Genomic DNA, 25,810 nt, shown 5'->3' with positions numbered 1-25,810 from the left:
TTAAGCTGCTGCTTTAAATCTACGGTTTGCAGTAATTAGGCTTCAACATGTTTCCTTGTCTGATCATTTTATCGATACAAATGGACCGTAATGCAATGACGACAACACTTAACATAAAACACAGCCAGTGAGTGTACGTACAGAGGTGAATGTTTAGGAGGGCATTTCATGAGTACACTATTTCTGTCTCAGGGCTGCAGGGCACTTTCTAATAGAATTACAGTGTAATGGCGCTGTGGGCAGAGATACAGTCTGCATCCAGTATGCTTTCAGGAAATGGACTTAACAGAATTCTACAGGCTGCGATTTCACATCTGTGATAGAGGTAAAAGTACTATAATTGAATAAGGGCTGCTTTTAGATGCTTCAAATGTAGATATTCTTCATGATAATTGTGATGCATTTCTGTCTAAAAAAACGAGAAAACCGTTGAAAATCAAATCACCACAGTATCTTAAAATCAACACGCTGAGATCAGTTAATGGGCTTGTGCTGATCTACTGCAGCAGAGTGGAGCCCTCCCTGTGTGTGCATGAACAAGTAAGGTAGTAGTTTCATATGTATTCATCACACAGAGGCACAATATGCCTGAAATGCAACGCTGAAGCCCCGGAGCATGACTTCAGAACCACGCTGATGGACAGAAAGAGGTGAGAAAGCTAAATTTATCTGACTGATAGGAGAAATGCACCCGTTTCTCCCCAGAGCGAGTCGTGAGCGTCCATCTGCACTGCCAGCTGTTCATCTTTCAAGTCCAGCAAGCTTTTCACCACCTGCAGGAAAACACAATTTTACAGTCCTCTCTTGCTGGCTCACTGTGCACAAAACAGACCAAAGCATCCGCAGACCCCGACCACAGAAAATAACAAACAACATCTAATAAATCCCGAGAGACAGCCAAGGCACCAGGCTCTGCGTTAAGATACATTTCAGCAGGATAGCATTTGTTGTATTTTTTTGTTGTTGTTGTTAATTTTCCCATAATTAGGACCGAGATGTGAAGCATACCTGTGTGTGTCCCACACTCGCTGCAGCCGTGACCGCCTGCTGTGCAGCCTGTGCTTTCCCAGTTACAGTCTCATTGCTGTGATGCTGCTGTGGATCAGCGGGAGGCTCCGCGCCCCAGTCCTGGCCCAGCAAGATGCTGATGATTTCTGCGTGGCCCTTCAGCCCGGCATGCACCAGCGCACACTGGCCATTCTTATCAGCGTGGCCCACCTGGCACAAAAGGGGCACACGTAGGGACTTTACAAAGCTGGCCCTGGCCAGTGCCTGTCATACGCTGGCCCAGATCAGCCTTGTTTATGTCCTCCGTCTCCCAGAATAGATCCTGAAGCGGCGCTAATGTGAAAAACCAGGCCGGTTAAGGATGTCACTGGTGTGAAGGTAGTGAGACACTATATGGTCACAGATTAAAATGTGATTTGTTCATGGTCATTTTGACGCCCCCCCCCCCCCCCCCCGCCCGCTCCGCATCCCTGCGTGGAAATGACTCTGACCTTGGTTCCTTTTTTGCACAGCTGGCCGACGATATCACCGTGACCTGCGGCGGCGGCCAGACAGAGCGGCGTCATGCCGTTGTCGGTGGTCCCATCTACTGGAGCGCCCATTTCAAGCAGCAGAGATACCATCTCCACGTGTCCCAGGTGGGCGTGGACAGATAGGATGGGAGCGTGTCCTATCACCTCGGTGCACCAGGTCACGCTGGCTCCACCGAGCATCAAGAGGCGGCTGACCTATTGAATTGGAAAAAAAAAACGCAACTCTCAGTATAAAATACAGATACATGTATTTGAGTGGGTTTCTTTGTAGTGTGTGTGTGTGTGTGTCACCTTGATGTTCGGCGTGTAAAGGTTCCTCAGGGAGGCCAGCGCAGCGGATAGGCTGTCTGTGCTGCAGTTTACCCACATGGCCTGAAGAACGCTGGAGGACACACCTGTCTTCTTACTCAGACCCTGTGAGCGCGCACGGCACAACAGAGATATACAAAAAGACACAGAGAGAGGCTGATTAGGATTTCCTCAGAACTGTGGCACTGAATTTGAATGACGTCCCAGGAGTAAAGCAGCATGTACAAAGTGCGAGCCGTGCCCACAAACAGCACAACATTCGCAGTGGGCGTTTATGTGCACGTATACGAGTGCTGCTAATGTGTGTGGGTGATGGTAGGAACCAGGGTTCACGCTTACTTGTGTGTCTTGCTGTGTTTCTGTGCGGCGCAAACGTGGAGGATCTTGTTTATGCGAAGCATTTTTTAATTAGACAGAATTCAGTACAATCAGTTCTAATCATAAACCCTGTGGTGCAGTCGACCTGATACACGGATACACAGCACACACTCACTAAGAGATCTGCATAATCTCTGTCTGTCCTTGTACATTGTGTCTCATTGTGCAATGGCATGCAAAAAAAAATAAAAAATGATTTGGTGACACAATTATCCCTCTGGATACGTCCATCTCTTCACCTCCGATGCAGTTTTGTCGGTTGGTGCTGGAGCAATCCCAGCTGAGTGGGGGTCACACCCTGGACGGGTTGAAAGTTCATCGTCACACGACAAACACAGAGACCGACAGTCACACGCTAAAATGACCACCTAGAGAATATTTAGTTCCATCAATTAACCTTCATTAAATGCACCCACGCACGTACATTGAGAATATGCAAATTGCATTTATATAAAGTTTCACTTATATTCTCATGAAGCACCTGCTCTTTTGCCGACCAAACTAAGATCAAGTCAAATAAGACGTAGTCTCCGAGCATATTTATGAAAATAATGATATGAAGATTCACCAGACTATCTCTGGATTTCTCAAACTTGGCCTACACGCCTGGAAGCACAAAAGTAAGTAAAAGTTTGTCATTTTTTTGTAGTGAAGCCACTCTGGCTGCTGAGTTCCCCACGGTCTGTAAAGACAAAATCAATTCCGGGCGGCAACCTATTGAGTTTGTATTACAAAACAGCGCAAAGACTAATCATTATACAAATACAAGCTTTCAGTTAATAAGCTCTACAGTTAATGTAATCTGAGTTTTGACAGAATGATGGAGGAGGTGAACCTTAGTTTTTTCACATTTAACTCTGTTGGTGGTTTTTTTTTAAATAAATTATTTAACAAGTGACCACAGCCTGAAACAACAGCAGGAATCTACAAGTAGCTGTGCACCTCAGGCAAAAGTGTTGCTCCAGTGTGGCCAGCAGATTCATTAACCTTGGCTAACATTAGTCATAACTCAATAGATACAAGTTATTTCCAGCACTGAGATTGACCAGATGTTTTCTGGAAGGCTGCATCTTTGAGGCAGCGCTGGCTCAGCTGGGTGACTGGGTCATACTGTAATAACCATCTCATCCTGTCAATGCATCCCCAGGCAAGATAGTGAGCCCTTTTTGTGTTCGTGATGAAAAACGAGCAGCTTAGCAAGGCGGCGCCATCACAATTGGCAAATGTATGCATCGAGCCTGCGGGAGGAATAAATATAAATGAAGTCCATTTACTTTACCCAAACTATTCGAAAATATCAGAAATGGAAGCGTGGTTGGAAATATTACACTGATACGGTTCAACTGCATGCACCAAAGGTTAAAGACACTGTATGTGAGTGAGTGCTACCTTGAATATGTGAGCTTTGAGGATGTGATGTCCGAGCTCCATAGTTTGCTGGCGGTTCAACTTGCCCTCCTGCCTCGAGAACATGAAGGCCAGGAGGGCGTGGCCACTCCTGCAGACACACATTGAGGTTTTGTTTTTTTCACTCTCTCCTCCAATCAGTAAAAAAAAAAAAGCACTAACAAAAGTGTTTTGGGGAACTTTCTGCTGTAACTTTTCCTTTTTTCAGCCGCACCTGGGGTCACAAAGAAAGTCGGTGCTTTCTCCGTCAGCTCTCCACACCAGCCACTCTCGGAAGGACGGATGACACAGCATCCGTGTGCCGTCCCTGCGTCTCACCTACAAACAGCATTAAACAAAAGAAAAGTGGTTTAAAATCATCAAGTGAAAAGCGACGTCGTGATTCGTCTAGTTGTACACCTAAACACCAACGTGCAAGCAGACACTTCAACAAACGCCACACTTACACAAAACAAATGCTTTGGATCATTACAGACCCGTGCGGACAGTTTCATCAAGAGTCTTACCACGAATCCAGCCAGACTGTCTAATCTCTGCTGGAAGTCCTTCCACTCCAGCTCCCCCTTCACACTGCCTGCATTCAGCGCCCTGAACATTTGTTCGTCAGTCAGTGGGTGAAGAGACGCCAGCGCCACATTTAGCACCGGAAGTACCCGTTCGAAGACCTCTTTGTCCGGAAAGCTCGCGCGACACATCAGCAGGTACACCTAAAAGAGTTAGGAACCTTGTTACGGCTCATATTCTGTCAAACATATATGATCTACATTTGGAGTGAAAAACAACTTTACATTTAGTCAGCAACAAACGATTACAAACATCTTTATGTGAGATCATTGCCACAATCCTGTTCGCTCGTATTCGGTGCTGCGTTTGTTGGTGTCTTGGATCATGACCAATAATCACTTGTTCTGAAGCAAAACATGTCGAGTCGACAAAAGAGAAATAGTGAAGTCTTTCCAGGTGGTGAGCTTGTATATTTGCCCATGATTTTGTCTGACAAGTCACATCTCATCAGGTGTCCTGGATCTTAGATGCTTAGAATATTAATAAGTGTGTTGAAAGCTTGCGTGCGGGAAAGAACAATGCAGTGACTGCACAGGATCTGCTGTGGGAATGACAAGAGAAATTTCAATCGTGCTGCACGCTCTCGTAAATCTCACGACACACAACATCAACACTAACCTAATTTCATTCATTTTTTCCCGGTATTCATCAAGTCAAACATTTTTTAAAGTGTCCCATCACTGTTACTATTTTAACATCGCATTTCAAAACTTATATGGGTGATGATGTGTATTAGTAGTATATTATCAATAGTTTGTGCTTCATCTGCCATGTTGGTCTCGATTAGTATCCGACATGTTGTGTATTTAAAAGTTGCCTGCATGCAAGAACAATAACAAATATTATACAAGTATTATACTGACTGATATAAGTGTTACAGGCATTTACAGTCTCACTGGATGAACCTCAGTGAACTTACCAGTGCTAACTCTTACCACCCACTCCATCTATTGGCAAATCTAAAGGCATGCTTCTTTACAGTCAGCTTGTTGTCTATTCAAATTGATAACTCTTGGTGTGTCCATAGCACCTGCTTATCTGTTGTCCTAATTTACACTGATTATTATGTAACAATGGAACATGCCCGTCTTTCACTTTAGTCACTGAGGACTATTTTTGGCCCACTGTAAAATGTTTTTGATCCTGTCATTTTGATCTTTTGTTGAGCTGAGTGTCATGTGGGTACACTATTATCCTCAGTGTTTTTTTGTTGTTGTTTTTTAAAGAAGAAAAACAAGCTTAAGCAATATATTATTGACTGCGCACCTCGCATTTCTCGATTGTGTGTGGACACAGATTCATTTTCATGATCACAACAGTCGTCTCAACCAAGATGACTGACAAGTGTGAAATGCTCGACTGTGAATCTGAGCAGATGAGGATGACGAGGGCGGGTCCGAAATACACTGAAGGGATAAAAAAATAAATAAAAATCTGTCTTATAAAATCAAGAGGTATAAATACTGTTGTTCATACTGTGTATTGAGTGAATTCTGTTACTGAACATCTGCGCATTGCAACCTTCTCTGTCAAACACGACGGCGCACGCTGCACCACTTAGAGAGGCAGATGCAGAATTTTTCAATAATGTATTCAGTACATTTTTGGCACTCAAACAATCCGTGCATTACTTTTCGCAGCTGTGAATATTCATCTGTGTCTCTTGCACGAGGAAGATCAGACGATGGATTTGATGATGGGCCATTTCTTTGATCGGTTTTGACAGTCGAGTGAGTTCACCTGTTTAAAGCGGCCAGATTCAACCAGCAAACTAGTAATTTGAATAATCTGGTTCATCATTTAATGCATTATTCTTATCTTGCAATGTACACAGATCCGCCATAACTGCGTTACCACTGACAGGTGAATGTGAATAACCGCTGATTATCTCTTTTATCATGGTGACCATTAGTGGGTGGGATACATCAAGCAGCAAGTGAACATTTTGTCCCCCCAAGTTTATGAGTTAGAAGCAAGAAAATCAGACAAGCGTAAGGATGTGAGCTAGTCTGACGAGGGCCAAACTCTGAAGACCAGACAACTGGGTCAGAGCATCTCTAAAACTGCAGCTCTTGAGGGTGTTCCTGACGTAGTATCCAGTAGTATCCAGACAGAATAGAGGTGATCCGGTGACCGGGACATGGGCAACCTGGGCTCGGTGATGTTGCCTGTGTGGTCGATCAGATGAAATGCTGCAGCAACTTATTGCTGGTTGTGATTTAAATGCGTCCGGATATGATGTGCAGATCGATGTGTTTGGAGAGTAAAGGAGGAGCCTTGTCAATATTATGCAGGTGGTCGTAATGTTACGGCTGATCAGTGTTGATTCAGTTGTTTGAACCCTTTGTCGGCTACTCACTGATATATAATGATAGATAATACCTGACAAACAAAATATTACACATTTTACAATTAAAAAATGTAAAGATTCAGTTGACTCATACAAATAACAATGTAAGAGCTATTTTCAAGTAGCTTAACCTAAATATGACTTCATAAATGCAATAGGTCTTTGCTAGAAAATGCACAATTTTCCATTTGCATCGTCATTGTTGACATTATTAATCATCGATTACAGTATCATATATGTTTTTCCTGTTTCCATATGAGAAGCATGAATCGTGGGAAAGTAAGCAACACTTTCCTAAAGTAAAGGGCTAAAACACAGCAGATTTATATTACTATGAGAAATGTATCGTATAATTGTCATGACTCGTCATAATATTACAAATTCCATAAACAATGCACGCAGAAGACCTACCGAGATGTTACTCACAACTATTACGTCGTTTATTATGTGGCGGTCAACTGATTATTGTGAGATGTAAGAAGCCGTTACCAAAAATAAGGGTTTATTACAATAAAAATGCATTGCTTACGATAACTATTTCAATTGCTTATCTTCAGGAAATTTTCATCAACATCCATCTACACATCCACCCATCTTCTATGATGCTTAACACAAACCAGTTTTAAGTTGCAGGAGGCTGAAACAGCTATAAACTGCCTGATGAATCCTACACAGTATGTTCTGGCTAATTGTCCACACATGATTTCAAACAATCCATGTCAGCCATTTCTCCACGACTGTTCCCACGTCCTCTTTTTCCAAGCACTCGTTTGAAACATGTGACACTGATGTTGAATAAACACTGTTCAATGAAGCTCATATGGCTGTGCATCTGTGGTTGGCAACCTTTGCAGTAAGCCATAATTAAACGCTCTATATACCACTTAAAGTACCTATACATGGATATTTACATCAGTCACTCCAGGCATCTCTTTCATCAAGTGATGTGCATTTTTTCCCTTGAATTTCGCAATTTTTTTCACCAATTGATTACAAATAGTCCAAATCTGATTTAATACCTCACTTTAACCTGCATGCTGGCTTCCAAATGCCTCTGGTGTTTCAAATATGTATATCTGGGGTGATTAAAATCTCAAAAGAAGCTCTGTAAAACTGACCTCTGACAAGGACACGGGCACGACCAAGTAATTTCCTCCTTTGAGAGCCAGGTGGCCTTTGTGGAACAAATCCAGGGTCAGCTGAAGGTAGAGGATGGAGCCGTGGCTGCGTGTTGACAGATGGCTGCTGAACTTGCTGAGGAGCAGAGGGTCAGGGGCCGAGCCCGTCGGTGTGGTAACATTCGTAGCAACCTGGGTGCTGCCGCCGACCCGGTGATGAATGTAATCACTCAGGTCAGCGCCCAGGTCGCTGCTGTCTGGCAAGATGTCGAGAGAAATGCCCGAGAAGGGAAGGAGGGTGGTGATTTCCTGTAAAAGGAGAAGGGGATAAAACGATGGTGAGATCCAGTTTGACGTGATGCCACACGAAACACTTTAATATTTAACAAATTCTTGTTTGCGTGACTTTGCTGCATTAGCTAAGGACAAATTAACACACACCAAAAACAGGACCTATTCCTCAGATGCTGTTCCCTCTGACTCACACAGAGCCATGGGATACAGTACAGTAAATAGTGTGACAATGACTCAAGCTCCAACATTGCTCACAGGCATCTCTCAGATTCACATTTCATCCCCTCTCTTGCCATCCTCAACTGCTCAACACTGGCCAAAACCGGCTATGACTGATTGGGCAAAAAGTTCACGTTACTGCAGCTCAGTTCCTCGTTCACAGCGACTGACATTCTGGTTCGACGACCAGCATTTGACTTGTGGTCTTGGACGGTGCTGCACTTCACCCTTTGATTCGCTTCACGGTGAAATAACCAGGTTGTTATACAAGAGTGAGCTGTTCTTGTCACATTTCCAGAAAAGGGGTGGGGGGGGGGGGGGGGGGGGGGGGGTATGTGAGGATGTCATTGGGAAAGCATGGATACTGCACGAGTGAGACGGTCGCGGTACGTTTTATGCTAGATGTTGATATTTTATGTTCGCTGACATCAAATGCATCACGAAAAAAAAAGAAGAAATAAAATAAAATAAATGACCCCAAATGTGTTTTGTGTATTCCAAAACACTAATCCAATTATGTAACCAGCTGGCTGGCTGTCAAGCTCCAGACTCCCAGCAGACTCCCAGTAGTATTGCCATCCATTCAGGACATAATCCATGCAGCATTTGGAGGCTTGGCTTTGGCAGTGGACAGATGTGTCTGCTGTTTGGTGGGATTACCAACCGGATTGAGGAAATACATCAGACTAGAGAGAGAGAGAGAACAGCGGTGCCAAATGCCACAATGTCTATATCGTGGCAGTAAAAGCACAACATCAAACTGCACAGAGTGGCCAGGGATTTCGTACAAAAGAAGCAGGTTTAAGTAATACCTCTGTGTATTTGGGTACTTTGAGGTAAGGTGGAGCTTGGAGGATTGGTTCATTCAAAGTACACAGCCCTGTTTTCTCATTTATCTTATGTCTATAGCTTGCGCTCAATAAAGTTTTTATTTCTAAAGGATTTGAGACTTATTGAAGAGATTTCTGGTACCAAAGTGAAGTTAAACATATAGCAGTCCGCATCCTAATTAAACTGAGAACAAGGACATTTTTATTGTAGCGTTGAAATCATTGTCAAGGTCATCAACCCTACTTATGGTGATTATTTACAATGAGATCTATAAATAGTCTCGACAAATACTTTTTGCATAGTCACAGTCCCATCGACAGTGAGTGAGGGGATTGCCACATTCATTTATGTAATACATTTATGTAATGATGTATTAAGACCCAGAGTGACATGGACAGTTTTCCGTCTGGAGCTATATGCATTTTAAATCTATTTATGAATAATATTATCTTGTAAAAAAACAAAAACAAAATGTGCTTAGTATAATGCATGTGGATACACAGATGTGGGACAAGGTAAAACCAGGATGCATGATATAAGAGAAAAAAAAATGTTTTTATGCAGTATATTCCTTACCTGTTCATCATTATACACTCCACCCTGGACCTTGTGTCCCATATTTATGGATATTATGTACAAAAATGTGTTTTTTTCACCCACTTTTGTCAATGGAATAAATTGGGTTGTAAACGCATAATGAAAAAAAAGAAATACAATATATTAAAAATAAGATAATCCAAAATATATTAAAGAAAACCCATTAACACATGAAATAAACAGGAGGAGGGAAAGGAAGAGGCTGCATGGCTGGATGCCACAATACATAAATAAGCAATAAATAAACTGGGTGTGATGTGGGTGCTTAATCTCTTTGAGACAGACAGGTGAGCTACGTTTTAGAGAAATATCCCACTCACCACCAGGCCCGTCCTCACTGTAACCACCAACTTCAGCCAGGATGGAAATTTGGAGATTATTTTTGTGATGAAGGTAGCAATGGTGTCCCCGTAATCTGGTTTATGGAATTCGGCCTCATTAAGACTGTCGACCAAAATGATGTAGTCATCTTCCGGTAGCCTCCGCTCTAAATAGGAATGTAATAAAAAGAGCAAACAGCTACTGAAACAACACATTTATAACATTGGCCTTGCAATGAAAGAATAAAAAAAAAAAAAAAAAAAAACATTGTGCAATGGTTTTAATCTAAAAGACGTTTTTGGATAAATTAGACATATCTTTGTTTTATAAGTGAAATCCATTTACCATTTATTTACCATTTTTCTTGCAACAGAGAGCTTGAGAAAAAACAACAGTTGATATTGATTAAATTCTGCTGAAAGGGACCAAAGGCCATTGTTAGCTTGAAACAGGACATATCCATCATGTTTCGCAACGCTGTGCTGTCGATGCATCTCTGCAGAGCTCAGAGGACTCAAATACTCACACTCGCTAACACAAGGGCTCTCAATTTCTTTTTCCAACCTGCTTAATAGAGATGGAGTAGACGAAACACTTCTGTACTCAGACTGTGGAGGGCCCGGCCGTAATAGCACATCAATCTCGCTGACTGACTGCATCATGAGAAAGTAATATACCCAGAACATTCAGAGGCTTTCCCAAGTATCTCATGACCTTGAAATCTGGTGGGATGCTGTGATTCACCAGGGCAAAAGGAGCACTTATCATTTTTGTATGTAAATGACCAAACATCTGCTTCAGTGTAGCCGATGATTGACCTTAGCGAGGGAAAATAATCTATGAGCCCATCCTGGAGTCATTAATGGGCTATTTCACACAGGAGATGGCAACGGGCTCCTTAATTGGAGAACGAGGAAGAAAGACAGTTTTCCACCTTATACAGGGTCTATTTTAAACTTTAAAAGGTCTTTAAATTTGAATACCACATTTGTCATAAAGTGCATGTGTGTGCAGACTTCAGTACCTTTGCGCAGGCTGGCTATGGGCTCCAATATTCCTTTTCGGAAGGCAGCGATGGGGTCTTGAACGCAGGAGCGCAGGCTCAGTGTGTTTTGAAGGTGAGGCTCTTGTATCAGAAGCTCCCTGTATGGGGTGAGCTGCGGTGCTCTGGCCAGCAGGGCGGCGACGCTGTGTACAAACTCTGGGACGAGGCAGGTGTAGGTGTTGTCAGCCTGGCAGAAATGGTAGGCCACCACCTGACAGGGGTTAGACGCAGGTGATGAACTGAGAAAACACGGGTTACATGCAGAGTTTTGTATCTTGGACAATGTGTTTGGTCCTAAATGTAAGTAAAATAGTAGTTGAAGCTTCGAGAGCGAAAACGTGGACAAAAGATGATAAAATAGAAAAGATTAGATCTGTGAAGGACAGGTCACTGCAAGAGATCAAAATGTTTGATTTTCTCATTAGAAACACTGTCGGTGGGGGGGAGTTGAGCCATGAATTAATGTAAATTTGTTCCTGGTTGTAAGTATAAAAATAGAATAAACTAAAAGAGGATCAAGCTACAAAATGGGAGATTGTGATGGAGCTAACCCCATAAAAAATGTACGAGGGTGAACATTGTTGAATATCTGAATATTGAATTATTTAGCTATTATAGCCTTTGTGTTTCCATTCAAGCAAATGTGATTTCGGTTTATTTTTATGCCGATAGCAGCCACCTTGAATCTGAAGAGAAGTTGTTTAATTCTACCCAAGATATTTTACTTTTTTTTTTTCTTCATTTCTTTTATCCGGAAACACAATTTGTCTTGACAGTTATTTTGCGAGGTAAACCGTGCCATCACTGCATGTTGTTTGCTCATCTGATTGCAGCTGCATGCGCCTCCCATTTGCTCTATTATGAATCTGAGAGAGAGCGTTGCCGTGTTTGGTAAATTAGAGAAACTGGTTGGCCTGCAAATTGGGGGTAAGAATGTGATTGCATAAATTCAAGCTGCATAATTTGTGAGTTTTCGGCGAAGGAATGAAAGATCAAGACCATATTAAAAATAAAAAACCAGGATCACAACAAATTGATTTAGCAAACGAAACAAAAAAATATGAGACAGCAAAAACATAGGAGAATGATAAAGTTAAGTGCACTGTAATATTGCTCCTGCAGACTGACATCAGTGAATGTGTCACTCAGTAGATCTCTGCAAAAACACTGTGTATACCGACATGCAGTATATATACACAAACAAGGTTTATACAAGTCAGTTTGTTTGCCAGCAGGATCAAAGGTAAAGTAAATGAGAGGTTTTGAGAAATGAAACGCTAATAAATAGGATATGCTGAGAAAATACTGACACAATGCCAGCTGCTCCTCTTGGAGATGAACAGAAATTGACCTTGAGCAGAATTCACAGTATGTGGCTTCATAGGTCTCAGCCAAGGCCATGAGAGGGCCTGATGTAACATTATCAATTATTGTACTTTTTCAGAAAACATCCCCACCATCTCAAGTAGTCGGACTTGTTCCCATGGAAACTCTTATTGAGGCCAAGTTAGTAAATTTAGAACCTTCCATGTCATCTACATGATGCAGTCAGAGGCAGGCAGGCTCTACATGTGCTCACAAAACGCCGTGACAATAAAATATCGAGTCACAAATGTGCCACCCTTTGAGAGCATTGCTGATGTGTGTTTATCGCTTTGAAATGATCCCTGATCGGCCCTTTTATATCAAGCCTTGCAGCAGCCATCGCTCCCTGCAGTACTGTGTGTGATGCTGTATTAAATTACCATATTTACAAATCTGGTGAGAAAACTGCACGGGGATGAAAAAAAAAAAGGAGAGGGCCATCAAAACAACCATGGCAAAATGATAGATCTATGGACATCGCTGTAATGTAAATGTAATTTCTTCCTTTTGTCTGTTCTAACTGCAGGTGAGTCAGCAGTCTGCTTGGCAACAAGATAAATAACCGCAGAAAGCTGTCGTGTGGCGATGTGTGTGTGCTATTTCTGTGTCTTTGTGAGGACCAAGGTGAGTCTTTTCTCTAGTATTTTTGTTTTAAAGGTGTCCCATATTAGTTATGTAACTGGGAGTTTTTTTTTTTGACATTTTTGAAAAGTTTGTTGTTGTACTTATCTGAAATATTAAAAAGATCACTACCAGTTTGCCATATATCTATTATTTATGAAGTGGGAGCCAACATTTGGTTAGTATAGCTGAGCAGAAAGACTAGAGAGCCGGTAAAAGAGATATTGCTTGACACTCCCAAGGTGTTTAAAATCCATCAATGCATGATTTTTCATATAATCTGATTGGCCACCGCATGAGCCTCCGTTTGTTATTGGTTAAAAGTCGCCAAACATCATTGTTTGATTTAAATAAAGAGAAGTCAAAAGTTACACTGTGTGATAATTGACGATGCAAAAATGGGGTATTTTACATTTTGAGCTTCACAGACTGCTTAAGATTCTGTTGAATAGCTTATGAGCTCCCAGGAGCGCTGTAATGTGGCCTCACCGCCACATCTTAGAATTAGCATGGGTCAATTAAAAAAAAAAAAAAATTGGTGTGGTGTTGGGGGGATTTCCCCAAGGCGATTAATAAAGTATGATTAGTTCAGTTATTAGTTTGTGATCTACAGTCCTCAGTTGATCCAACCGAACAAGCGTAAAATCTGTGGACACAGAGGAACAACATTTACGCCACAGACAGAAAATCTCCAAAACCAAAATCCATCTGTGGCTCTTCCTGCCGTGTCAAGAGTGCTGACCGCTACGCCACAATGCAAATGAAGTTATTCACTGAGTTGTTTTATTTGCCTCTCTGCAACCACATGGAGTCAAGAAATAGCGCAGGACACATACACCCCGCCCAGCATTAATTATAGCCGCACTTTCAAATGAGCAAAAGGTCCATCATATAACATAACAGTTAGTGAACGATCGATGAGCTGCTAGGCAGATTTTGAGAGTGTTTCTTCTCTTTATGCTAAAATATAACTCTCCTGCCCCCACCTTCACATTTTACAGTCCATCTTCTCACACAGTACTCTCGTCCAAAGCCAATAAGCACACTTCCATGAAGCTGTCGCTTTAAGGTCATAGCTACAGGATACAAAGAAATTCCTCACTGAGTGTCTTCACAAGCATAGAAATACTCACCCGAGTGTACGTGTGTGCTGAGTTACCTTGGCAGCTAAGCATCTGACAGCCTCCTTCCTCTGTGCAGCGCTATCACCCGCTCCCGCAGAAGCACTCTGGCTGGGCTGGGAATCGACTGTCTGTTTGGAGGCTGCTTTTCCGTGCTTATCCCCACCTGAACAGAGCACAAAGCCACAACAAATGCAAGGTTGCCATTTACACTTGTTGGGAGGGAATCTCAGGCGGAGGCACGGCAATGTCAAGACGTGAAATCTACAAAGAAACACAATTAAACTGCCGCATTTAATGAGTCCATCTGTGATCAAGACTGGAAATGGTGACATGGGGCAACAGCACAGTGGATGGCTACTACAGTGCTTATGTCAATGTCTAATATCTGGAGTATTTTATTTTTAACCTGGGTTTGTTGACATTAAATTAAAAGGACAATATATGATGCATATATCAATAAATGATGCGCCGGTGCTGACAAATGAATGCCACTCTGTTCTTATGAACAGCTTGAACTTCAGCCTGTAATCTTACACAATATAATAAACCAGAAAAAGGTTGAAATCAGGTGAAAATGAACAAAAATCATGTTTTTGTGGCCACCATCTTGGTGTCTCCACTTGTATTGGCAAAAAATAATCCAACATGTCACAGTATGACACATACATTTATGTAAAAAAAAATCTGTTTGGATGAGAGCTTATTTGGTTGTTTTCTGTTTGGTTTTTCAGACAAATGAGTAGTCTCAGGGCCACTCATAGAAAGGGAAAAAAAGCCCCCCCCCCCCCTTACACAAGTGCAATCAGCACTGAAACCTTAGGGGGGGATCTTGAAAGAAGAGTGCATGACCCAGTTACCAAATCCCTTCCCGAAAAGTGATATTTCCTCCAATCTCTCACTGGAAACCATCTTGAGTGGACGATATATGAATTCAGCTTGTTTTATTTGTGTGTGTGTTGGTTTTTTTTTTAACTGTGTTCTCCCGGATGCTTGGGGAACGCACACAAATACAAATTGCATGCAACGAAAACTTACATTTGGGGGAGGAGCTGGGGCTGTGAGCGATGCTGGGACCTCCAAGCGGCGTGCGCATGCCATGACAGCTGAGCGTCACCAGCCGCCAGATAATAGCGGTCTTGCCAGATCCGGCGTTGCCCACGACGACAGCGCCGCGTCCCTCACAGCTGCTGGTTTTTCTCAGGACCTCCTCCAGGCGCGTGAAGAGCCAATCTCGACCCACAAACGGTGTTTCTGCTGTGATCCCAGGGACTTCGAACAGCAGTGGTTTTAGCATGATGTCCACTTGCTTGAATGGCACCAGTCTCCCTGGACACGGCGAGAGGGAAGAGTTAAAGCCGTATGAGACTGGACAGCTTAATGGTGGAAACATGTTTCACACAGGTCTGGAGACGCTTTTTAAGCCATATTTATACCGGGTTTTTTTTTTTTTTTAACCCTTTAGTGAAGCCACACAATACCTTTGGATTCATCACTTGTGCGTCCAGCTGTGTTGTGTTTGCGTACGGAGCTCCTGTGCCCAGCAGCCCTTTGGCCGTCCAGATAACTCAAATCCTCCAGCCGAGTGGAGCTTGTTGCTGCGAAGAGAGAATGGGTGGCGAATGAATTCAACGGTGTGAGAACGGTGCAGGAAATGTGCAAGAGATACACATGGATACTGCAGACGCTCCCGTCAACTATTGTAACCATGGAGACGTGACACATAAACAGCTTTTGCTCTTAATGATAAATGTTCAATGACCTTGCTGAGACGAGAGAAAGGAGAGGAGAACGCAACTCACTTCACATCTTGTATTCTCGAGTTGACACAAGTCTGAAATGACCGAATGTTTTGTGCTGTCTCACACGTCAGGACATCAGATTTGTGATAATCAGTGGAAACACATCGCGCGCCGTAATGCAAAAGAATGTATCAGCTGTCAATGACACGATTTGTCACATTCCTCTAATGACCAAATGAGCCAAAAAAAAAGAAAAAGAAAAAAAGCCAGCATTATAAATGCAAATAACGAACATGCTGTACCAACGGCAAAGAAATGAAAAGCTGGAGTTCTGTATACTCCCACATTCACCTAACCACCAGCCCACTCACACTACAGAGTTTACAGGTCATCCTGGCTTATTTTCTGCAGTTCTCAAGGCATTTAGCTGAGGCTTAATCCAAGTTAGTGAAAAATGAGATAATGATGTTTTATGTATTTCAAAAGTTGGTCTTCTTTAGAAATTCACACTTGATTTCTGATGTTACTGTATGTCATAATGCAGATGAACTATAGTGTTAAAATAATTAGAATTACAAATAATTTTATTGTTGATATTGTAACTCAGAAATACTGATTCAGTATTAAAGTACGAATAGTTATGAAGACAACCACATTGTAAAGAAAAGCATCTGACAGATATTTGTCTTCATATTTTATTCTAATTGAACATCACAATGACGAAAGACATTCATTGTACATGCACACAGTAAAAAAAGATTGCGCGCACACACAAAAACACACGCTGAAGGGTTTTGTGATTGCGTGCTGCAGTCATTCTTCCCACTTGTACTGAAAATACTTGAATTTCATGCAGTACGTGCCAAAAAGTGCTGTTTCAGACTCCTTTGATAAACAAATTAAATATAAAACCCAAAAAAACCAACGATATTCTATTCTTCTAAGGGAACAAACCAATAAAAGATAGTTCCATATTTCTGTACTACAGTAAATTTGGTTAACGTTGTGAAACAAAAGCAGGCTCACAGGAGCATGTGGTGTAAAGCGTTGCAGTTCCTTGGTTAGTTGCCGGACTCTCTCTGGAACAGATGGCAAGGCATGAACCTCTGCTGAACCTTTTCTCATTTAGTCTCTCGATGTTGATGTGGCAGATCCTGATCCAAGTGATTTATGCACTGAGGTGTGGCAGGAAACAAACAACTAGATTACATTGTACTATTATTATTATTATTATTATTATTATTATTATATTAGACCTCTTGTGTTAGAAATAATATTACTTTTGTGAATATTCACAACCTTTCTTGTCCGTCTTGTGTGTTGCGTCTGTAAAAATTAATGTTTAAATTTGTGAAATAGCATTAATATAGAGCGATATGATGCTTTAAAGGAAGAACCGGTTGCAACAAGACTTAACATGTTCATTTCTAAAGTTTTTCAATGAGCAGCAGATGGCGAAATGTCATTCATTCCCTCATTAGCATTAGTGTTTGTCATTGATATAATATACAAAACAAAAAAAAATTATGCTCTGTAAAATCAGAAAATCTGGCATTAGTGCTGCCTCTAATACCTTCAGAGTGGATTGGGGAAAAAAAAAAAAGATTCAAGTCACGTTGCACTATAAAACACTGCAGGTACACCAGTGAAGGCAGTGGACAATACAATGACCTCACGCGCTAAGAATAATTGTTGCTAATCTCAGGAAATCTCTGAATGTTGTTGCAGCACACAAGAGAGCTTTAAAGCAGCAATTATATAGCCTGCAGACACCAGCCAGCAACATTTTCTTCCCCCAGCATTCTTCATTGCAACAAATCTCTAAATCAAATGTGAACAGTATGAAATGTGTTTGCCCTTTCTTAATATTAAACATTACTACACGGTGTAATGTGGGACCATCACTCCCACCGCTATATTTAGAACAGTCAGAGAGACACACTAAAATTGCTTTTAGAAATTACTCTGGAACATACAGTTCACACGTTGGCTGATCACATCATATTCTTGTACATTGTCCATCATCCTGCAGCAGCAGCGGTGGGGGAGTGTGTGGTTAAAAGCTGCTGCTACGGCTTGTAAATATTATAATTTGCAGGGTTGTTAAGAGCGCATGTCGCCCGGTCTGTGGGGGGCCCAGTGGACAATAAGGGGGTCTGATGCAAGACAAATCAATTACAGTGGGAACATGGCAATTATGCTAAAAGAAAATAGATGGGTGCGGGCAAGTGCGACACGGTGAAAAGACTAAAACCATTGAGAACTCCTTTCCTTCAAGTAGGGGAGAGCTTTTAAGAAAAGGAAAGTGCATTGAATTATCTTAATTGTCAAGCGAGAGCAGGAGTGGAGAGCCGAGGACTGAAAGAACATCCACAGTGAGAGGATAGAGCACAGTCTGTAGCAAAACAGTGTGAAGGAGGTGTGGAGTGGGATGAGAAAGACAGCCAGGCCAAATGGCTGAGTGGACCGAGGATACAGAGAAAGAGTTAAAACATGTTTACAGCCAGTTTGACACAGAGACACGAGGACAGCTCATCCTTCCACTGTTGATGGTTCAACCTACCCCACACACACACACACACACACACACACACACACACACACACACACACACACACACACACACACACACACACACACACGCACGCACACACACACACACACGCACGCACACACACACACACACACACACACACATACACACACACACACACACACACAAACACACGCACTGCCCACCTTTGTGTACCCTGCTGATGACAGTGTAGCTGATCACTCTACGGCCCCTGTTGAGCCTTCATCACTTTAAAGGTCAATTCTGCAGCACGAGCCTACAGCATCTGGGATAGCATCACTTAAAACACTTAAATCACGAGCTACCAGAAATGTAAAAAAAAGGCAACCATTTAAAGCAGCTGCGATTGAGAAATTCTGAGGGTGAAAGGCGAGGATCAATGTCATTCTTGTATCCGCTCATCTCTCTTCGCAAGCGTTTTTGGTCTGACAGTCGTCTGTGTCAAATCAAGTCATTATAGAGTCATAAATTCTTGACACAATTGGCCGTGAGGTGTGACAGCCCAAACATTCATACTCAACCGATCATAATTAGTCGGTTGGTCAAGTGTTGTTTACTGGGAGGAAGCTGTCAGAGACAGATTTGGTGGGAGAAAAAACAAAAAAACGATGGCCCCAATGCCCTAAATCCTTCAGGTTGATCTATTAATACCTTGTGTCTGCAGCTACAATGAGGGTCTGTTTCAAACAAACAAACTATCTTTGAAAGTATAAATAGCTGGACTATGGTGAGGTGGTTAGTACATCTGCTTCAAGGCGTTCAATACTATTTTCCCTATATGGAGTTTGCATGTTCTTCCTACGTCCATAGAAGTTTTAGGCAGTTTTTTCCAGCTTTGTTGAAAATGAAATTGGCTGTTTTAGTCCTGTAACAGGCTCTCTGAGCCTCCGACCCACTCTGCTGGGGCCGAAGCCCCCGCAACCCTGGGAAAGAGGGATAGATGGACGTAAAAGACGTAAAAGAGTAAGGGTAAGCACCCTGGCTAATGGAGCTTTTTATTTTATTGGCTTTACACATACTGCGTAGTAACCGGGGGCCGATTTATAGTTTTAATCGTTAAAGGTAATAAATCCTGTTTTGTCTTGAGTCGCGAGGGAACAGGAAAACTGCTATCATAAATCCTCTATAAAAACAAAACCGATATTAAAACTCTGGGCCATTCAGTGCAATCTGTCACAGGGAGGTTAGCTCTCTTTTACTGAAACTAATCTCGTGGTCTGGTGTCTTGGTATCGATAACTTGTATATGGAGGCATCGATGTTGCTAAATCTCCTTCAGAAAGTGAAAAGAAGTATTCCGCCAAATGTATGACTATCCTACCTGTACATCTGAGAGCAGGTGAATAAAGATCTGTCCGTAAAGACAAAACTTCCAGAATCCCCTGTCCCCACTGAGATTCGAACAACTTGTGCACTTCAAAAGAAAGTCTAATATGGATTTATCGACGGTCATTTAAAGCTGCAGTAAACCTCCGACACCCATAATGAGAACCAGGATGCTTGAGTGCCTTTGTAGGCCAGTGGCAATGGAGCCTCACATGAAAAAGAACTTTAGGAAGGACTCATTCACTCTCACATAATTTAGATACAGGAAAAAAATATGCAGAAGGAATGGGCAACACAGCAATCGATGGAGCTTCTGCCCATTTTCAACTCCTGACTTCGCAGTAAAAAAGAAAAAGAAAAAAAGAAACCAAGTGCTTCAGACACTCGTTCTGCCCACAGCCAGTACAATGTGTACTGTGCTGCCCAACGCAGCCAAAGTGGCCTCAGTCTCAATCCACTGGGGAGGTGGTGATGCAAAGACCCAGTATTGACTCGATGTACTATCTCAGACTAACTTTCGTGTTTGTGTTATCACAACTACCAGCCTTTATCTTAGAAATCTTCTCATAAGCGATACATGGCCGCTCCCTACACCAGCCACATGATCATCACATTGAGAATTCTCATTATAAGTAGACTAATTGCAAAATTAAAAATGCATTACATCAGATGACATGTGTGAACTATGAGTATCATGTAATTTACATATCCTACATTAATCTATAAGCTCTTGTTCTGTTCAACGCAGTTGTTTTGCATATACTAACGCAGAGGCATCGCTTTCATTACACGCGACGTGTAAAACATTTTCCTTTTCATTTGTTGATGAACGTTTAAGAAAACCACATGACATTCTACTACGACGGCAGAAATAATGAAGGGGAGTCAAGGCCCAACTGGCTTGGAGACACAGATGACTCTAAAAATTGGGCAAACTATACAATTTTAATGTACTGTAGATACTACCCATAAAAACTGAAATCCCTTGTACATTGACTATAAAACTACATAGTTCAAGCCTCTGGCAACCTTCATCGGACTCCCACCAACATTGACAATTTGTTCCCTTGTTCTAATTCCTATTTGTCTATAATATTGCTGCTACACCCACTAAGATTCTCCTTTGAGGAATGAATCAGGGTTTAATTGGCACTGTGCTCATGATGAGTATGTTTAAGTAGATGTACACTTGATGGTATGGTATTTTTTAAACAATATGGAGTCAAACTCTCGCAGCTACATGTAGCTCACTTCATCTTCATTCTGAATCTTATCAAGAGGAACCAAATGAAAGCACCAGCTGACAGAAGGAACTGGCAGGCGTTACTGTGAATCGGCTCCTTGGGGAACCTCTTCCTTTGCTCCCACCACAAATGAACTGACATCTAAGAGAAGAAAAAGAGCCTTGTGCACCAGCAAAAGATCGTGACTGGAGAGAGAGGGAGAGGGGGAGGGGGGGGGGGGGGGGGGGGGGGGTTCTTATGACAACTGGAGGCCTCCCAGGACATTTAACTGGTTCTGTTCACCGTGTGCATCCAGCCTAATCTGCGAGTGGAGCGCCGGCACATGGAGCAGTGAGGTTTTAGCTCCGCATCACAGAGACTCTGCTAATGATGCTTTCACTGCATGTGATGAATAGTTTAAAAATGTCAAACCAACAATCAGTTTAATCAAATTGCCATTCAGTCACTATTAATCAGTCTATTAATTAATCACCCAGATCACATCTGTCACATTCATGCTCTCATTATCCGACTTCGTCAACTGTATAATGGAACCTTCAGCAATTCAATCATTATCTTAATAATTATATCTCACTTTTTTTTATTGTGTACAGAAAGGGAGGTGTTTTTTAGAAGGTGTGTGGGGGGGGGGGGGGGGGGGGGTTGGTTACATGTGGTACTACTTCTTGGAGCAGTGACTTCCTGGAGTCACTGTTGGTTGATGAGCAATCAGAAGGTATCAGCAAGACTCCAGTAAATTTACAATATTATCGAGGGAAGTATTTCCTTCTCCTGGTGAAACTGTCGCCCTCCTTTCTGAATTGTTATGCAACGATGCGACGCCCCTACTTCAGACGATTGCAGGTTAATAGCCAATTACTTTAACTAAATAACTAATTCTGAAACAAAAACTAGTTTTAGCGGGTTCAATGCTCATAGCAGGTGTCAAGAATTGAAGAGTTGTAAAGCTGCTCTCTCTCTCTCTCTCTCTCTCTCTCTGTCTCTCTCTCTCTCTCGCTCTCTCTCTCTCTCTCTCTCTGTGTCCAGCTTTAGCAGTGATTGACAATAAGATTAATATTTTAAAAAGCATCTGTAGTACCTTACAAGCATTGAATACGAGCTGCCTGCTTCTTTCCCAGATGTTTATCTTAGCTCTTTCTTTGCTGCTTATTCTTACTAATCACTCAAATTCAAATCATGGAGCATCTTCCCCACAAATCAGTGATCAAGCCGATATAAACAGTGATGACAAGCACAGCAATAACACAGCTATGTGCACAATAGTCTAACCAGTAAAGTCATTCCCAAACCTATTGAACAGGTCACTTGTAAATTGCTACTTTGCAGCAACACTGCACTTTATCTATTCAATAAACAAGTATCAATTATTCACAGGACAAAAGCAATAATGTACAGAGTCTTTTTAAAAAGCAGTTGAAAAAGGTGAACATACCTGCCACGGAGTTGGGCCGGGGCATCGCGTGGGAGGAAGTGCTGTGCAGGTGGTGTTGTGGGAGGGGTCTTTTTGGTGCTGGTGGAGTTCTGGACTCCATAATGTCAGTTTTAGGCAAGGCCTCATGTGGTTGGACAGTCAGAGTGTCCCTGGCCAACCCGGGATGACGGTCCTCGCTCGTGTGGCCCATTGCTCCAGCACCACCCGCTGGGCCTTCGTCCTTAGTCAGAAACTCACTGGAGGTGCTGCGCTCCTCATTCTCCGAGGAACTAGTGTTTGTCGCTTGTGCAGAGCAGATAAAATACAATTAGCACAGGCAAAGAAAAAAAAAACCCCAAAACATCAGAAAATATAGCATGCAATTGCTAACTTGCATGGCTCCTAAACAAAGTAATAACACGAGCCTCAAACAAATATCACATCAGACATGAACTCAGGACTCATCAGTCAATGAGTTTTATTGTTCTAAATTTGCCCTTTGCCCCTTTCGTATTTAACTATAAATATAAACTCTATTTAAGGAGAAAAAAGTGTCCTATTTTTGGAGAATCAGACCCATAAGCAACAAAGACAGCAGTGTCCCAGTTTTGACAGCAGGAAGCAGAAGCCTTCAGGCTGAAGCGGCGCAGAAGCCATGGAGAGGCTAGCTGTGGGACAGGGCAGCACATTTTACAAAGTCTTCAAACTCAGTGATGTTTCTTGTAAGTTTCTGTTAACACAGCTGTGGTGTTTTCGAGAAAAGTATGGTTTGTGTTTCTGACGAAGTCGACGCTTATATATCGAGTTAAATAGGCCAGAGATGTTTGTTCGGGCTTTTTATTTCCAGAGATGCACGGCTCGCACTGAACACACTTCACCGAGCGCATAAAACCCAACGTGTACTCATGTGACACATTTAGATGTTGTTTAAAGGACAAAAGCAGCCACACTCACCTATAATTCCACTGTCCTTGCTTTCCAGGGTTGAGGTGGGACTTTGAGAAGAAGGCCCAGGGCTGCTCGCTGTGTTCGGACCAGCAGCGGCAGCACAAGGGGCAGGACTGGGCGCAGGGCTGTGCGCCGGGCTGTGTGCGGGGCTGGACGGGGTTCCACTGGGGCTCGTGCTGGAGCCACAGTGGGAATAGGGTAAGGGTAAAGCCTGAGGCAGAGACTGGCCTCCAGCACTGGCGCTCAGGGTGGACGACGGGCTCCCTGAGCAAGGTGAGGCCGTGCTGCAGGTCAGAGTGGAGCTGGGGCTCCCCCCCTGGGCGGAGGTATCACACTGGGAAACAGAGGGTTTCAGAAAGTTACATAACATGCGAGAACTGAAGGAAGGTTGGGCCAACGCAAAAAAAAAAAAGGGGGTGGGGGGGGGATAAAAGAAATCTTTCACATCAGAATGAAAGATCCTGTCTTTCAAAAGCATAAAAAATTAACACTGTCACTTGCCAGCCTTTTAGCAGCACTTCACTCTGTGTGACAGTGTTTGCCTTCAAGCATGCTCTTCTGTGCGACTGTCACTATGTTTGAGGATGCATGCAGATGGGAATAACAGAGAGGATAATTCCAGTTATTTTCACCCTGGCTCTCATTTTCCCAAATTTTCATAATGACAGTTGGTGGTGCTTAAAACTAAATCACTTTCTGTAGACATTTACAATTTACTGTATAAGTCGCTGTTCAAACATTCTGCCTTTCCACAAAAGGATTTAACTCTGAGCAAGAAGTCCAATATCAATATACGCGTCTATGACTTACATAAAAGAGGCATTTTAAAAAAAGCCCTCACACTGCCTGGATGATGCACGTAATTTAAATTAAAGACACTTAATAAAAACAGATGTTTCAATTTCAGAAAATAAGAATCCATGCATTGGGTGAAGGTACATTTCTAATGTTACTGTGTTAAAAGAAAATACTTCAGTGGCTTTCAGATTGCAGACAGGAGAAATTGCATTTAAAAGTCTCCAGCAAGCATAAATACAGTTAAAATCCCAACAAACAAATAAGACGAAACCAAAGTGCCTAAATTTGTTGGTAAAAGTAAAACTTTTAATTCTAAATAACAAAGCAGCCATCTTATATGGTCTGAACCAACAATAGCATAAACATCACGACAGCATGGAAATTGTAAAATAAACATGTTTCAAGATGAGAAAAGTCACTGTTTAATGCCGAGGGAGAACATGCAAACTCTAAACTATTACTCCCCCCAAAAAACGTAAACGCAAGTTAAAAATGATAGCTTTATTATTCAACCCTAATCTTTATTCCCACACGATATATTTCTTCCCAACACTTTCTTTTTTAAAAGACTGATGGCATAGGGAGCTGTTTGAAATATGTTGGTTTTTGGTTGTTTTTTTTTAATTCTCCTCTGAAATTACAATCCCACCTTCAAGTCACAAATCAATTTTAAAATTTTGCCCAGAAATACTTTAGCTGACACTTTAATATAATAGTGCAGTTTCATACGCAACCAAGGTGCATAATTTTTAGGTCAGTATGACATTAAACACAGTGTGTAGCAACGCTTCTCATTCGCCTTAATATGCGGTAAGACAGATATGGTAATTTAGGTGATAATTAGAGAATGACAATGATTTATGAGCTGGTACGTAATGTGCTTGTGCTCCTGGTCATTGCCAGTTTTGATCTTAATGAATTGTTTTGGGGCTTCCAGCTGATTTTCTGGTTCAGTGTAACACTAAGAAATGTTGGGCCGTGTACCAACTCTATTTCTACATTGTACACCAGTACTTCTTCTTTCTACATTTACACACACTTTGTTGGATACCGAATCTCAACGTTGGGTTTATTTTGAATGAAATGGGAATATGTGTATGCCTAATGATTGTTTATGTTTATTTAATTTTTCAATAGCTATCTCTGAAAGTGATTAACTGTCTTGTATCACAGCATTAATGCCCACATTTTGGCACTTGCATGTCTTCCCTGTGCATGTGTGGGTTTTTCTTCATATTATCAGGTTTCCAATGTAACATGCACTTCAGGTAATTTATAAGTCTGAATTAATATGATTGCTATTGTGTGCGTTTGTGCGTGTTTGTCCCTGTAATTGACTCGTGAACTCTGATAACCATACCCTGACTTTACCCATCATAAACTGCGTTTGGCTCCTATAATTACCTCAGTGCAGAACACCCTGTGTTTCTCGATAAAAGGTTCAAAATGATTCACTTATCAGTCAATCCCAAACCAGAACACTTGACAACAACCTTGAATGTCATACATGTCACACTCATGGGTTTACATATCCTCATAACATTTATTGTGTTGCTTTCACTTTAAGAAATCTGAAGAACGTTTTATCACACAGAAAGCATGTTTGGTAATATTGGTCTGTTTTTTTCCAAACAGATCCTCCTTATTCTTAAGGCCAATTATTTCTTCAGTAAATAATTTTTGTCA

At 41.9% G+C, this 25,810-nt stretch overlaps 1 protein-coding gene across 1 annotated transcript in view; it reads right to left on the bottom strand.

Annotated features, from left to right (window-relative positions):
* Nucleotides 1-25,810, bottom strand: part of LOC308129402 (protein TANC1-like) — a gene marked incomplete at its 5' end in the record, with an annotated part of 38,117 nt that overhangs the window by 5,940 nt on the left and 6,367 nt on the right. Inside the window, 15 exons of the mRNA XM_080495342.1 lie at nt 692-773; nt 1,009-1,218; nt 1,500-1,736; nt 1,833-1,955; nt 3,618-3,726; nt 3,850-3,953; nt 4,142-4,342; nt 7,668-7,976; nt 9,929-10,095; nt 10,954-11,185; nt 14,120-14,247; nt 15,120-15,410; nt 15,563-15,679; nt 22,400-22,681; nt 23,333-23,660. Coding sequence (XP_080351468.1) covers nt 692-773; nt 1,009-1,218; nt 1,500-1,736; nt 1,833-1,955; nt 3,618-3,726; nt 3,850-3,953; nt 4,142-4,342; nt 7,668-7,976; nt 9,929-10,095; nt 10,954-11,185; nt 14,120-14,247; nt 15,120-15,410; nt 15,563-15,679; nt 22,400-22,681; nt 23,333-23,660 — 2,920 coding nt within the window. The remainder of the gene's footprint in view (nt 1-691; nt 774-1,008; nt 1,219-1,499; nt 1,737-1,832; nt 1,956-3,617; nt 3,727-3,849; nt 3,954-4,141; nt 4,343-7,667; nt 7,977-9,928; nt 10,096-10,953; nt 11,186-14,119; nt 14,248-15,119; nt 15,411-15,562; nt 15,680-22,399; nt 22,682-23,332; nt 23,661-25,810) is intronic.

The sequence above is a fragment of the Blennius ocellaris genome, assembly GCF_963422515.1.
Source record: "Blennius ocellaris genome assembly, chromosome: 1".
Lineage (NCBI taxonomy): Eukaryota > Metazoa > Chordata > Actinopteri > Blenniiformes > Blenniidae > Blennius > Blennius ocellaris.
Note: the sequence above shows the minus strand (reverse complement) of the source record. Positions and strands in the feature narration are given on the sequence as shown.